At 42.1% G+C, this 15,708-nt stretch overlaps 1 protein-coding gene across 1 annotated transcript; it reads left to right on the top strand.

Moving 5' to 3' along the window:
* The first annotated feature begins 7,357 nt into the window (after window positions 1-7,357).
* DMRTB1 (DMRT like family B with proline rich C-terminal 1) lies at window positions 7,358-14,952 on the top strand. Its single transcript, XM_054834419.1, has 4 exons — window positions 7,358-7,913; window positions 9,594-9,826; window positions 11,501-11,645; window positions 14,846-14,952. Exons 1-4 carry the CDS (start codon window positions 7,439-7,441, stop codon window positions 14,950-14,952), a joined length of 960 nt encoding a protein of 319 aa, XP_054690394.1. The 5' UTR covers window positions 7,358-7,438.
* The last annotated feature ends 756 nt before the right edge of the window (window positions 14,953-15,708 follow it).

The following is a 15,708-nucleotide window of genomic DNA, read 5'->3' on the forward strand; positions in this document are numbered from 1 at the left end:
AAATGGAACACTGTGCATGAATTACACTCCTCGTGCTGGGGTTACTGTACTGACACGTACTTCGCCTCCTCCCAGAAATGCAACTCCTGCCCTCAGTTTAAATGTGTACTGGAAGTAATTTTGATGAGACTTCAACCTTCCATTATTTTATTTTAAATAAAGTAATAGCCGGTGCTGTTATTTTAAAGATTAAGACACACATGTAGAAAGATGGAGGACTGCTGCTCAGCCAAAACTAGGGATCATTAACGGGGATCATTGCTCACCATCAGCCATCAGGTAGCAATGACTTCCCACCACTGCTGACCTTGTATTTCCTTTTATTTCGTATGTGTATAACAGGCATGGGAAAGAAGCATAAGTCTGAAAGGTTTCAGGCAATTACATTACACCAGTGTACGGGATGGGTGAAGGCTGTAGGGTCAGCTGCTGTGCATTCAGCTGCCCTTTTGTTTCTTCCTGCTGTAGTTTGGAGCCAGAGCACGTTGATGGCTGCCATGGCTGCCCAAAGCACGGTGCTTTGGAGGAGCTGGGTCTCAGAGCAGAGCAGCTGCCCAGAGAAACAGCCTGCTGCTGAGGAACAAGCTAAAGAGGGGACTGCCTGGAGGAGCCACTGCTGTGTAGGTCAGGCTTTCCAACAGCACAACCCTGCAGCAAAAGGCAACCTTTTGTGACAGTTAGGTCCCACAGCTTCAGGGAAACTGAAGAGATGATTTGGTGTCTTTTTCTATTTGTTTTCTGGAATTGATCAAACTAAACTTTTCTGACTTAAAATCAGTTTTGGTTTAGATTCAAAGGAAATACTTCTAAAAATCTATGGTCTGATTCTGTTATTTTTATGCTTCATAAAAACTTATCTTGCAAATAGTTCCATTTATTGTGATGAAAGATGGTCTGATTTTATGATCATAAAGCATGAAATGCCAAGGAAATACGTCTCTCGTTTCCCTCTTGCTTCCATGGTGAAAATGCTTTAGTATGGCTTCACACCAGCGTCCTCTGCTGGTCAGCCCTCTGCTACTTTCATGTCTTTGTCCATAATCTCTGCTGCCACAGGTGATTTGCTGTTGAATAAGTCTCTCCTTTTTTAATTTGCTGCATCAAGGAGGTAGAAGAGGAGCATGTCCTATCAATGCATTCATTTTATTTGCAATTTCATTTTTTACTTTCTACATCGTGTTAGTGGGCTTTGAAGTTCCAGGAGCCAGCTGAGGTAGCTCATCAACACATTTCATGTTGGAAAGAGAAATGCAAGTTGTCTGAACAGAACAAGAAAGTAAGTCTCTCAGGAGATGAGAGCTTTACTTCCTCAATCTGGAGAAAGGAAGGCATTCTTTCAACTTGTCTTTTTATGTTTATATTTGCAGAAGTCTTCTCCAGTGAAAATATACCTCAAATAGATGTACTTATACATATATGTATGGTGTGTATATATAATCTAGAAGATTCAACTAAATTGGAAAGATTCTGTTGTCATTGTCTGTAGGAGAATTTTATGGAAATAACATAGAAGAGAAGGAATGCTTGTGAACAGCATCCTTCGGTATACCTGGCTGGAATCAGCTAATGTAAATTCATCAGTGCTAGTGCTTGTTTTCTCTTCCCCACTACAAACCACACTTGGTCTCTGACATACGGGGTTAAGGAGCCACCAAGAAGCTTTATCACCTCACTGGGAGTCTATCAATTCCCAGAATTATGCCCAAAGAGCACATGATGTGCTATTAGTATGAATACCAGCAACCAATTCTAGCATGCATGCCAGGGGTTAATCATCACTACTCTTGTCTGTTCTCTCTACCAGGTAAACATTTTGATGATAGTCTTCATGCTATGCTGATAAGTAACTACTATTTGGTCATTTCATTTTTATTTGCTTCATTGAAGTATCTGTGAAGAGGCCAGGCTGAAGAGGAAGAAATTATCGCAAACAGCTGTTTTTATTTATTTTGCATTGTTTAAGCCATTTCAGATATTCTGAAATCTAATTCAGATGTGAGGTGGAGAAATGCAGTTAGAAAATGTGGGATGTATCCCAGTGTTGACAATCACAAATGGAATCCTGCCCACAGCAACTACACTTGATGTTTGTAGTAGTCTTTCAGCTGTCTCCTGCCTCATCCATCTATTAGCATTTCTTTAGGCTTGCTGACAAGGTAATATGACAATTTCAGCACAAAATAGGTGCTAAGTAAAGATGACTCTAAACGGGCCACATACTTACTGTGGTGAGTGTGACTGTTTCTGCATAAAATCCCTTTTTTGCTGTTTGGGAGAATTCAAATGTGATTTTGTGGGTTTTGTGTCTAAGAGATTATGACAGGAACTATAGCTGAGGGGAAGGAGAAGGAGGACTCGGGATTAAAAATGTGTTTATTTCTCCAGGCAGAAGACTGACTGACAAGCCTAGCGGTATCCAGGCTAAAACCTGCTAAATTTGGGAGCTTACTAAAGCAGAATGGTGTTGTAACTAAGGCATCCCTGCAGCTGCTGTAGCACTTACAGAGTGGACTATTCTTTGGGTTTTCACTTTCTCTTTTGTATTAATATCTACAAAGGTGACCTTCTAAAGAAACAAAAGATTTCTTCTGAGGGGATAATTGTTAAGTTTCTTAGGGGAATATAAGGAAACAGTGATAAGATGCTACAGTGATCCTTATTTATTGCAAACTGATTGAATGTCTTCCACAGAAGGTTTTTAGCATAGATCTATTTTTTCCAGATAGGGAGTTTTAAACACTCCATCACTTATTTGGGGAAAAGATCTGCAAGTGTGTATTTATGTCAGTCTCATTCTTTTCCCCTTAATACTTTTTATTTCCTGCTTATACAGGAGATACATCAATGCAGGATAAGAACTGTTACGTATTTTGTTTCTTTGCTGGTGTTGATTTCTCTCCTGGTCCACCCTGCCCTTCTGGTACTCGTGAAATAACCAGGTCACAGACTTTCCAGTTTAATCACTATTGCTTTTCTCTTAAATAAAGATCTTGTTACAATAAACAAACAGCAGTCATAGTAATAAAGTCTCCACTGTTAATATTTAAGAACTAAGTTTTCCTGTTACATATAAAACAGATCTACAATTTTAAGTACTCAAGCTTTATTTGTGTTTGTTAAAGAAACCAGAAGTGCTTTATAAAACTTTTATAAATTTTTGAGATTTAAACTTACGTATGAATTCCATCCAGTTTTCTCTGATCATAGCATAGAGTTTCACCTTTTTGATACAGCAGATGAAAATCAACATCTAATTGTGCTCCAGCTAAAAGTTGTGTAACGACAACAAAAAAAATCCACCCCAGCAGAATTCCTGTTTGAATTACTGAAGACAACATTTTAAAGTAAAGAAATTGACACTGAAAGAGAATTGAAAAGGTGGATTTGTTTATATGAATTTAAACAACGTAACTGGAACCAGTTTTAAAAATGTTGTAATCCAAACACATTTTAGCCATTTCAAATCTTAAGGTAGCTATGATCTAATCATATTGAACTGTTTCTATACGGCACTTTTCCTCACATTTTAAAAAAATGTTTACTACAGTACAATTTCACAGTGATTAGAAAGGTGGAAAATGCAGTCCACAGAAGCAACTCAAAGAACTTCATTCATTGTCATGTAGGCTTGCTTTGAGCAGGATTAGACAACCTCATAAGCACATCAGCAGATAGCTGAACCTTGCAATTCTGTGACAGATAGCATCGATGGATACACACTAGTGGTTAGCTCAACAGTGAAGGGGAGATTTTTGTCATGCAGGTCAGTCAGAGGATCTTTTAAAGGGTTTGATGGTTTTTATATGGAGCTTCTAAATATGAGGATGACTATAGAAGAAAGCATGAAGGTGTGTTATCAATGCTACTTAGTAAAATTATATTCCAGGAAAGGTGAAGGTGAGAGTCTGTATCTTGACAGTAAACGAGAGCTGATAGATATGATGGGGATAAAATGTGAAAGGGATTTTTCTTCACTTGTGAAAGGGAAGAGAAGCAGGATGTAATTAATGCAAAAGAGAAGTGGGAGGAAGGCAAAGGGATGCACAACATAATCCAGAACAATCCTTGCTGAAGGCTTCTGAGTGTGTAAGAGTGGGAAAAGATTGCACATGTGGAGTTCAGAGGAAAGAATACTGCAGTATCCCAATCTAGACAGGAGGGGAAGGAAGCCTAGTTTTCTACCTGACAGAAGAGAGTCCTGCCTGTGCAGGTAAATGTCCTCATGTTGAGTATACCATAACTGACAGCCATAAACATGGGACTAATCAGTTATAATGTAGAACAGCTAATAATACTATCAATATATCAGTTTTTATATAATGACTTATGGCAGTACATAATGGGCACTGCCAAACTATTAAGATAAGGATTTTATTAAGAAAGGATTTTATCTTCATATGTGATGTCTTAAAAATTCAAAAGATATTATTCACTGTTATGCATAAGAAAACATTTATTTTGAACCAAGTTTGCAAATATTTGTTAATGGAGATCTCAGACTGAACAAATATGATTATGTTGCTGTTGCTCTGTGAAATGTCAGATGTAAGAAGAAGAATTTCCTTGCCAAAAAATGTTTACTGTGTAAAATGTTAGCTGGAAAGTCTGAGAAGGAGGAAAAAAACAACTCCCAATTTTCTGCTATTCAATTTAAAGGCAGACAGTCTTTTGATTTGTTCCCTTTTAGCTAAATCATTGTTTTTCTTCACTGTTTCACATACAAAGCAAACTGCATACCAAACCCACACACTTTATATGATTCAGAAGTTGGAAAGAAGTAGACATTCATTATTGCTATCGATTTCAACATGAAATCAGCGGGTTGCTTTCATTTTGGCAAGATAATAATACTTACAAATGCTATTTTAATACACAACTTTGTACACACTTTATGTTACAGTCCCGCCATATGTTACATAAAATGCGAGAGTGAAATGAGTAAGTTTTAGAGAAAAGAGTCTTTACTGTGCCTCATTTTCTTTCAAATATGAAACAAGGAGAAAATGACAGTAGACATGAAGCTGTATCCACATACAATTCTACATCTCTTTCCAAAAATTTATTTTGAAATTGTTCTGTCTTCTCTGTGGGATGGTCTTGCTAACAGTGTGTGATAAGGTAAATCAAATGTATATATAAACACCTAACAGGATTGCAATAGCAGAATTCTTTGAACTGTCTGCAGAAATAAATATTTACCTCACAAGCAAAATAAAATGTTCACTTTTCTATAAAAAGCAAGTCTAGTTATGTTTGAAACAAACTATATGGAGAGCATAATAAATCCTGAATGCTTAGGTGAAAGTTGTTCAGAAGAAAAATCCACATGACTGTGAAAGACATGGTTTATTAATGGAGAAACTGTTGCAGCCCATGGCTGGTATACCTTTTCCGAGAGAGAGGGGAGATAAATTTAAGTATGTTTGAGTAAATGTCTTGGGTAAATGTAGTATTATGTGACTCTGAAGATTACTGAGGAAAATGTACATAGCCTACCTTTCTCCTCCAAATGAACACATGCTGTGTATCAATGGAAATACATAATTATAGTTTTTTAAAACGTGTCATCCATCCTCTTTTATTCTACGGCTAAACATGCACATCCTCAACATACAGCAAAAATATGGTGCATAAAATTAGGAATATATTATCTGTTTATATTTAATACAGAGTCAATGTTTAGAATGATTACAGGAACATCAAGGCCCTAGAACAAGCCAGCGGCACAAGACTGCATTTAAGAGTAGCTTCTATCGATGGCATATCAACCAAGTACCTTTCTGAACTACAAAGAAATGGTAACATTTTCAGGTCAACTTTTCAAAGCTATTTAGCCACAATGCCCATGCACATGAAGCTGGCTTTTTAGGCAGCATTTTGGAAGTCTTCTGGGGAAAATGGTCTGCAGCTGAGGACAGGGAGTTGATTACATTTGCATGTGTGCTTTGCTGCCTGCCATTCACAAAAGGAGATGCTGTGCATGCAATTCAGCACGCAGTTTCTACAGAGCACTGTGGTGATCTCTGCTACATGACCTGCTGTGTGCCTGCACAGATTTGGCCTTGCTCCTGCACAGGATCCCTGAATGCATGAGTGCCAGGGCATTGCTGAGAGCCCCTCACAAAAAGCAGCTACCAAAACCTCAGTCTGCAACTGGGATACCAAAAGCTGCAGGCTGGGACTGCTGCTGTGCTGGGTGGTCTAGAGACTGCGCTTTTGAGGATTTGGGTCTGAATTGCCTTCAAGAGCAAGTCTGGGCTTGTATGTCGGTATTGCACTTAGCAAAACATCTCCCTAGGAGACGAAATCCTACTGGAAATCTGTAGGACTCAGACGCAAAGTCCTAATGAGTCTTTTGCAAAGTGAGAAGCCTGAATCTAGGCTGAGCCTTGGGGCCTTGCAGGGCACAGGGGCTGGCTGCTCACTGCTAAAGCAAACCACACTGTTGCCAAATCTCTTACAGGGCTGTTATGCCGGGGCCTCGCCCCCCCCCCCCAGGTGTTGAGGAATGCACCTAAGTCTTGCAGGAAGGGTTGCTCCAAGGGAAGGGCTTCTGCAAGGCTGCTGTGAAACATACTCTGTTGCATATTAGAATTGTTTCAGAGCAGCAGATATGTGAGAAAAATCAGCAGTGTTGTGCCTTACATAGCAAAGTGGAGAGTTTTCTCCTGGAAATGGGCTACTGTGTAAACCATGGGTTTTAGCTACCAGCAGTAACAAATAACAAGTGCTTTCTAAGCAATACTGAAAATGGAGCATTCCTGTATTTCTAATTGTAAGCCTGTCTTTGTTTCCATAGAATAAGGAATTCTGAGAAAAGGAGACAGGTCTTTCAAATGACATTTGCTTTTTGCTTTCATCTTAGTACCTTGTTTTGAAAAATGGAATGATGAAACAGTGTGGGTTTTTTTCTCCTGAGGCAGTCACTCCTCCTCCTCAAGAAAGGCATGCTGCAAATTGGAAACAAAACGGAACTGAAATCCTGTGCATATTAAAAGCGAATGCATGAGAGGTCTGAAAGTGAGTGTGGATGTTACAGTGCCGAAAGGTAAAAATTATCACTTAAGGCAGTACTGTAAGGGACATTGCATTTCTCTCCCATGCACACCCCGCCCATCCAGAACTCCCCATCTCTGCATGCACCAGCCCAGGGGAATGTACTAAAACGTGCAGCATGTTCCCCCTGCTCTTGCAGACGCAGCCCCCGCTCTGTCTCTTCCTCCAGCCCCCCATGGCTGAGGTCTGGCTCCAGCCCGCTCCAGGGGGCTGCAGGGGGAGGTGGGCAGGTACTGCCATGCCCGGCTGAGGGAGGGGAGGCCTGCAGGGCCAAGGCAGCTCCTGTGTCGCAGGCTCTCCAGAGCAGGGCATTCCCCACCCACTGCCGTGGGCTCTCCTGCCCCGCCTGCCCAGGTTGCTACATGCCAGGGCAGCAGTGGCCATGCCCTATATAAAAGCTGCGAGGTGCCAGTTGCGTCGTGCCAGGGTGGTTAGCCAGAACTGGTTTGTCATGGAGGCCGAGGAAGCCGCAGCGGTGGCAGCGAAGGCAACACTGCGGACCCCCAAGTGCTCCCGCTGCCGTAACCATGGCTTCGTGGTGCCAGTGAAGGGCCATGCTGGCCACTGCCGCTGGAAGCTCTGTCTGTGCGACAAGTGTGCCCTCATCACCGAGCGCCAGAAGATCATGGCGGCCCAGAAGGCCCTGAGGCAGCAGGTGCCTGACCCCCCGGCTGGGGCAGCCACAGGGCCTGCTCCCCTGGGTGAAGGCCCCGGGGTGGCCACCGGGGCAGCCGGTGCCCCTGAGCAGAGCGGCCATGAGGGGATGAAGGGCACCCATTCTGCCAGCGGCAACAGCAAAGGCATGGCGTGCAGGGCACCGCCGCTGCCTCCCAGCGGCCCTCCCTTCTGGGACTATGGTAAGGGCCTGTCCCCAAAGCCTCTTCCCCTGTCCCACCATCTTTCTTTCTGCATTCATCCTCTTCCCATCAAATGCTGCCACTTGCGCAGTTTGCACCCGCTGATTCCTCAGGCTCCAGCTCCCTGGAGAGCCGTTCCTGCTGTCTGTCCTTTTCTTCCTCAGTGGACACAGGTACTCTGCTTGCATGTTGAATGTGCAATCCTGCATTTCTTTTCCCTTTTGCAGGGTCTGCAACACAGGTCACACGGTTCTGCAGCAGCAGGAGCAATGTGCTCAGGCTTGCAGCTCATTGCAAAGTTGAAGTGGCCTTTGAGAAGGAAATTAGTCTGGGAGGGAAACCAAATTCTGATCCACTGTGCACTGCAGGTGCTCGTGCATGTTTCTCTTAGTGCTGTCTCACTGTTTATAAATTCACAGGCACAAGCCTTCAGCAAAAAAAAAAAGCTAAAAAACTCAGTGATGGCAGGTAAATGGGGAAGTTACTGCTGCAGTTGCCTGAAGCAAGCATTTTATGATAGCACTGTAAAAGGAAGAGACCTCTTGGCCTTAATTCCTGTAGCAAAGACTATATTTGGCTGGGATCACTTGGTGTAAAAGTGCATTTGGTATTTAAGAGCAGAGCCTAGATTTTGCAGGTGGAAAAATTGTATGGTCTGTCACCTCTTAAATTGCTTCCTTTAATAGAGTCTTTCATGTGACTTGTCTAGTTTATTACTATTTATTACAGTAACTTCATACTATTACTATTTATTATAGTAATTTTACGGAAATCCCTACTGACTGCAGTAATCATTAGTCTGAGCCTTTGGAGAGTTGGCAGCCTGCAAGATAAAATGCTATTTTGAAAAGCCCAGAGGAGAGACTGATTTCAGACATCTCTAGTTCCCACCTAATCTGTCAATAACTGTTCCCCTTTTTTTTAGCTTTGTTTCCTAAGAAAATTATGTTTATGGATGATGCTAGCTGTAGATGTGCCTGTCAGTCCTTCCCTTAATAACATTTTTAACCTGCTGACCAATTTCAAAAAAGGTTAGGGACAAATAGTATAATTCTAGTACTCCAGAAGTCAACCTACTCTCGAATCAAATTCTTCCACTTGCCTACCAACAGGAGGATGTGCGGACAAGAAAGACCTTATTCGTATTCAAATAACCACTCTGTTTTTTAGGATTTCAGAGAGACCATATAAGATTCAGACGCAAGATAAAAACCAAAGGAAGTAACTGATTCCTGCACCTGAAATTGCTGGTGTATTTCCCTAAAATTGAGCCTTTGTAAATTAACATAGGAAGTGACAGATAGGACTAAAGTTAGAACTCTATGGTTTCTGTAGATTTTTGTTCTAAGTTCTGCTAGAGTTAAAAGTCTTAAGGTAGGTTGTTTTGCTGTTGCTGATGTACTGAAAGAATAAGACTCTGCAGCCAGTGCTTTACTAAGGAGTAGCTTCACAATTCATAAGGCAGAAAAGAACGCAGATCATTCTGTGTTACAGTATCATCTGCTGCATCTTTCCTTAGTTCCTTAAAAAATCATGAAGTAAATTCTTGAGGTGCTAAGCATGAAACCAAAGGGCGAGATTCACCGGCCTGAGAGTGGAATTTGGTCCTGCAGCTACTTCTACTGAACTCCATAGAATTACATGGATACTTTTATTTGTTCTTTTCTTATTGTTTCTTAGCTCACCCTGCTTTGCCTCCAGAATACATGGTCAACCCAGAATACCTGGAGAGAGAACCTCCGAAAGTGTACCCTGGGTGTTCTGGGGTATATCCTTACCATCCATTTCCCATGGGATTTGCCATCAATCAGTCAAGCTGTAGGGGAGCACCATCACCTCCAGGGATATCACTTCAGAGAGGTTTCCGACACATTCCTAGCAACTATGGGCGAGGGAATGCAGCTTCTGTGTCAGTAAGTAACAGTCTTTTAATTGCCCCTGGAAATATTGCTGTCTACTTTTAGCTGCCTTCTTGCTGTTAAAGTACCCATGAAAAGTTATCCTGCTTATCAGTTATTTCACAGCATTTTGATATATTATGGTGAAGAAAAAACATGAGCAGATGGTGACGTTAATTAATAGTCTGTCCTGAACCCAGAAGACCAAACCCATGCACTTGCAAGGGAACGGATATTGTGAAGTGTTTTGGGGCTTATACTTTCTGCTAGCATTTGCAACAGCTTTTTGGAATGATGGCAGTTGGACACTTAAAATGGTCATGTTGTGCCAGTGTAGATCACACAGATTGCACATTGGGAGGTTCCTCTTCTTCCCATGCAGGACAAATCTAATGGGGAGGGAGAGCGTCAGGGCTTGGCCAAGGCACCACAGCTGCGGAGAAGAGTGGGGCGAAAATCAGCTTCCACAAGGAAGCAAATCAGCATGGTCAGATATTTCTGGTTTGAGACATTTGGTTTCTCAAAAACAGTGGAAAATTGTTGTGGTTAACAGAAGTTTCAGATGAAAAATGTTTAGCATCATAGGTCTCGCACCTTCAAACCACACAGATGTGGTAAGAAACAAGATGTTAAATTGCCTGTCAGTTGTAATGGTGTGTGTGGGCACTTCCAGTTCCTTTCAGTGCTGTCAGTCATGTTGGTTTAAACTGGTGGTGTCCAGTTTTTGTACCACAGTTGGGCACATTATCAGATCTCCAGCTGCCATACGTCATCTGTCTGCATTGAGTACAATTCATCAGTTCATGTTAAGGTAGAGTGATCTGCCTCAAGACTACTAGATTTATTATGCTTGCATAGAAATTCCCTGTCACATTTTAGGGGTTATTGAGAAAGAGGGTGGCTAGCAGCAGTCTGAGGTCCAGATAAATTATCCTGGTGGGCTGGATATACACGGGTTGGGAAATGCCTTGTCTAGACCGTCACTGTGTGTGGGTTTGAACTTAATTTTTAACTGTCCTGAAACAGATGGAAGGATCTCATACAAGCTTTATCTGTACCAGGGTGCGTGGCCAAATCCAAGAGAAAAATGCTCCTATTTCTCTGATGCTAGTGTTTCTGAGGAATGGAAATATCTCCTTGCACATGCAGTGAATTTTATTATGCTCTAACAGGTCTGGTGATCACAGAAGACGAGGGCTGTGGGGCACCCTGTGGTGCACACCAGCCCCTCAGTGTAAGTAGAGCCACTCATTTCACTGGGCTCGGGGGAGAATCGATAACTAGCAGGGAGGTGGTGGCAAGAAGCATTCCCCTCAGTTGCCTCTCTGTTGCATGAAGACTTCCATCTGGGTCAGTGGCAGGTGCACCGGGTCAGTGGTGAAGGTGAGCTGATCGTGGTTTAAACCAGCTGCTCTAATGAGATGCCAGAACAGGTGACAAGGACTTAGAACATCAATTTCAGCTGAGACATGGTCTAAGAAGCGGCTACTTCACAGTTTCAGCGCATTACACTATGCACAGGCTTTGCCTGTGCTAATACATGCATAGATATGGCAGCATATGCCCACAAAATGGACAAAAAATGTAATATTCACAGGTAAAAATTGAAACAGAAGTTGTTTGATACTGCAGATGTATCCTGGAGAGAGTCTGTAGATGGAAGATGATTTGCTTCATGTGTTTCCACAGATTCCAGATGGAGGTGGCGATTTCCATCAAGGATACTACACTCCTCTGCCTCAGTTCATTGCACCAAGTTTTCTGCCAGGGATTCGTTACATTCCACCTCCCCTTTCACTGAACATGTTGGCTGAAACAACCAAGGAAGCACATGGTAAGGAAGTATGAGATGAGCCCTGGGAGATCCAGTTTTAATCTGCCTTCAATACCTAACCACAGAGGTGGAAACCTCACGAGACCATGATTCTAGCTAGTGTACAGGGTTCCTAGATCCTTGCGATGGAACCAGGACTGAGATCCTGAAGTCCCAGGACAGATTGCCAGCTTGTACAGCTCTGGGAAGGGCTGGTTTAGGAGAAGCAGCCTGACATGCCTGGGCTTTCCTGCTGACAAGCACCTCAATCTCCTGCAGACGTTGAAGGCCCCAGGACTCAGAACTGTTCCAGAATATGATCCGTTGATATTCTCAAAATGGAAATATTTTTCTAAATAGCTAGTTTGCAGGACATATTTTAAAAATTATTTGGCTTGGTTGCAATTTAGACAAAAATGTTAAAAAAAGGGTGGACAAACACTTAGCATGAATAATATGAAATTTCTCACTCATCTGAAAATCCTGCATTTTAATTGCTGTAAATGAAAGATTGAATCTTCAAAATCTCAAGTTGTTGTATTGAATCTCACAGGATTTTAAATTTCTGGCATAAGTTAAGTCTTTGTGTTCCTCTCTTTTGGTCTCTTTAATGTATTGTGCCTACATGTGGACGTACTTGTGATTATATTTGCAAGTTTTTAATTTGTCTGCAGCTAGCTGTGACCACAAGAGGGTAGAGCTGCTCAGAGAATTAACCACTAGCACTGGATGAGTGAATCGGCAGTTTTATTTTAAATTCTTTTAGAAAATGCAGATAAATAAATGCAACTTTATTTCTCTTCTTGAACATGAGAATAAAAAATTGTTAATCTTTTTATGAAACAGATTACAATAATCACCCAGTGAAAAATCAAATCTCTTGTATAAGAGTGAAGAGAAGTAGAAGAGTATAATTATCTCATTTGAATTGAAAAGATGTTGTGTGGGACAAAATATAACTTGCGGGGTTTTTGGCCTGGTTTCTTGACAACATAGGGCTTGCGCAGCCTCATTTTCTATTAATGTCAGTCCTGTCATAACTTTTCAACCCATTAGTTATTTTCTGCCAAACATACCTGTTGTGATCACAGGCCTACACAATATTGATCTGCAAGGGAAGCAGATGCCTCCCACAAACCCATTTGTTTGCAGCCATGTCGTGGTGTTTGGCTGTCAGCTTGCACTCAATTCCCGACTGACGTGTGTACACCTTTGGCCAACAACCAAGTGCTTGCCAGTCAACCCAGCAGTGGGCACATATCTCCAGAGCACTCAGAGCATACCTGCTTCTTGTCTGGCTGGAAAGCCAAAGAAAAGTAAGCAGGAGATATGGTGGACAAGGGGAATATGATGAATATGGCAGTACAGACATCGTAGAAGTGTAAAGTTATTTTAAGATACTGAGGAAGGCATTAGGATTTTAACGCAGAGTGTAAGAGATACTGGTGTGCTGGATGTGAAATAATATGGGCTATGTTTGAGGGGAAGAGAGGAAAATGAGGGCTGGTAGACAAACCAGAAAGTGTATGTGTGGATTAATGGGGTTTGTGATTTGGAGGGGACAAAATATGTGGGGGATACTGCAGTGGCAGAGAACCATGTAGGGAGCTGCAGCTATTCTGTTAGAGCGTGTGAGAATGGGAAGGAACTGGCAGTAGCAGGCAAACGTGGGGGACATGGAGAGAAGTGGTGGTATTGCGTGAGGAAAACAGAGGAAATCCAGTCCTGTATTGGCAGAGTGAAGTTGTACTGGCCAAACAATCATGAAAACAGGCAAGTGGATGGAGAAGAGAGGTCATGAGAGCACACCCCCCCCCCCCCCGGAGAGCAAAATGCCATCTAATGACCTCAGCCCTTATTACACACTAGGGAAATCACAACCTAGGCACAAAGCCATAGGAAACAGTGCATCATAGATTGTGCTGCTCAGAGAACAATCCAGTTTTCTTAGTACTACAGAGAAAGTACAAATTAATTCCACTACATGGTATTAGTGCTCTAGGATATGTAGGAATTTGCAATTGTGACCCAGTGAGGGGGGGGGTACTTCTGCATGAGGTCATATACAAAATAGCCTGCCAGCAGAAGATGCAGATGTAGAGGGAAGCTACAGAGAAACTAAGAATTCTTCGATTCTGGTATTCAAGATACTTGAAAAAAGAGAAAAGCTGTAACATTTAGTGCATAGGGATGTGTTAGGATTGCATCATGTCTTTTTTCCCAAGAAAGGAACTGATGTAAACCTACAATTAGACTTGGGAACATCCTTCCTCCACAGAGACCTCCAGAATTGAGGCGAAATGGGCTTTCTGGCAAAACAGTTGCAGGAAAATGGATGTAGAAAGCTCTAGCAGGGGACACCTGGTGAGAAGAAATGTCTGTGATCTCTGCCCCAAAGGGAATCTGAGAACAAGACAAATAAATAAATAAATAAATTTTAAAAGTCCTGTCTGAAAAAGATTTCTAAGGCTAGAAGCTGCTACCAGAAAGATTTGAGTCAATAGATGACTGCAGTTAAATAACTGAGGCCAGTTAGGTTTACAGTGGTGATGTGAAGTATAGGCCATGTTGTTACACAATTTCATGCAGTATTGACTAGTAATGTTACAGAAATTTGACAAAATAAACACAAGGTGTATCCAGTAAAACAGCCAGTACAGCATCTGAGGATAGAGCCTGATTGCAGATTGTTGGCTTTCTAAAAGAGCAAGCTACAGAAAAATAAACAAAAACCCAAGTCACCTGTGAGGAAATGAGGGAACTTTTCATGCAAATTGGCAAGTAAATACCTTATAAAATAAAAATCCCTAGTTGGATTTGAAGAGGGGATTATTCAGTCTGTCAAGGCCTTTGAGAATTCACAGGAGCGCTAAAGAGGCATGGCATAGATTCACTGCAGTTAAGTGGGCAAAAGAGTCTGCCTCATAATTCTCTTCCAGTGCAGCTTCAACATTTGCCATCTTGAAGCACTCTTGGCTACATTTCTTGAAGCATGGCTGAAGCAATCCACTGCTGTCTGAACTGCAGTATCTCAGTTCAGAGAGCTCTTGATGTCAAGTGCCTTTGAAAAACAATCTGGATTGACAAAAGTAATTTTGCATTGAGAATTTGCCTCTGGAAATGTGATTGATACTAGGTGTAATTCAAACTGAAATACAGGGTTTGGGGTTTTTGGCTTCTGTTTAACTCTGACCTTTTTCTATTCTTCATTTTTATTTCAGCTCCTGAAGGTGACAGTCAGGATTCAGGGATGGCTCATGAACCTGGCCAACCATCTTCTTCCCCAGAAGAAACAAACAGAGACCAGTCTGTATATTCTAAACAGTAAATGGGCTGGAGAAGAGCTGAGTAGCAGGCAGCGCTATTTTCATTATTGAGTAGAGTGTTAGTTAATACAAAGGTAGAGTGACACTTAGTCACTGAGCAGCCACAACAGCTAGAAGAAGGGGATTAGTCCCCTGCCTCACTTTATGATCATGTTAGAGCTACCAGGCTCACAGCTCTTCCTCCCTAGCACTGTAAAGCCCTTGTTCCCAAAAGAGGTTTTCCAGAGCCATCGTAAACCCCTTCCCCCTTAAGCAGGTGGAAGCAACAAAAGATTATGACTCTGAATTTATTTCCTTTGCTGAGGTTAGATGGCTCCCTGACTTTGGAGTGAGGTCTCCGAGCCATGTACATTCTGTAGCCTTCTCATGTTCATGACGCTAGTCAAAAATGTGTTGTTTCTGTATCAATTTGCTGTAAAGGAAACCTGGTTCTGAATATTATGGAAGAGTTAAGTGAGGTGGAGCCTGAAGACTAAGTGAGAGAGGATAGGAAGACAGCCTGGGTCGCTGATTTACTTGACTGCCTAAGAACATGATTCACTGGATTCAGCAGGCAACAGTAGGTGCTCGCTATGCTTGTCAAGCAGGGCGTAGGAGGAATTTGCAGAAATTTCAGGTGTAGGCTGAAATCTAGTGCCTCCACATTGTTTTCTGGGTGAACTGCCTTTAAGGCACCTTCTGTTCAGGTTGGGGACAGACTGATTTGGACTCGCCTCTTGTCACACAGGCTTCAGGATTTTGAATGTCCTTGATGGTTT

Source organism: Grus americana, chromosome 8 (genome assembly GCF_028858705.1).
Source record: "Grus americana isolate bGruAme1 chromosome 8, bGruAme1.mat, whole genome shotgun sequence".
Classification (NCBI taxonomy): domain Eukaryota; kingdom Metazoa; phylum Chordata; class Aves; order Gruiformes; family Gruidae; genus Grus; species Grus americana.

Coding starts and splice junctions, on each gene's coding strand:
- DMRTB1 (XM_054834419.1), top strand. CDS start 7,439: ATGCCCTATATAAAAGCTGCGAGGTGCCAGTTGCGTCGTGCCAGGGTG. Junction 7,914..9,593: donor CCCTCCCTTCTGGGACTATG/GTAAGGGCCTGT, acceptor ATTGTTTCTTAG/CTCACCCTGCTTTGCCTCCA. Junction 9,827..11,500: donor GGAATGCAGCTTCTGTGTCA/GTAAGTAACAGT, acceptor GTGTTTCCACAG/ATTCCAGATGGAGGTGGCGA.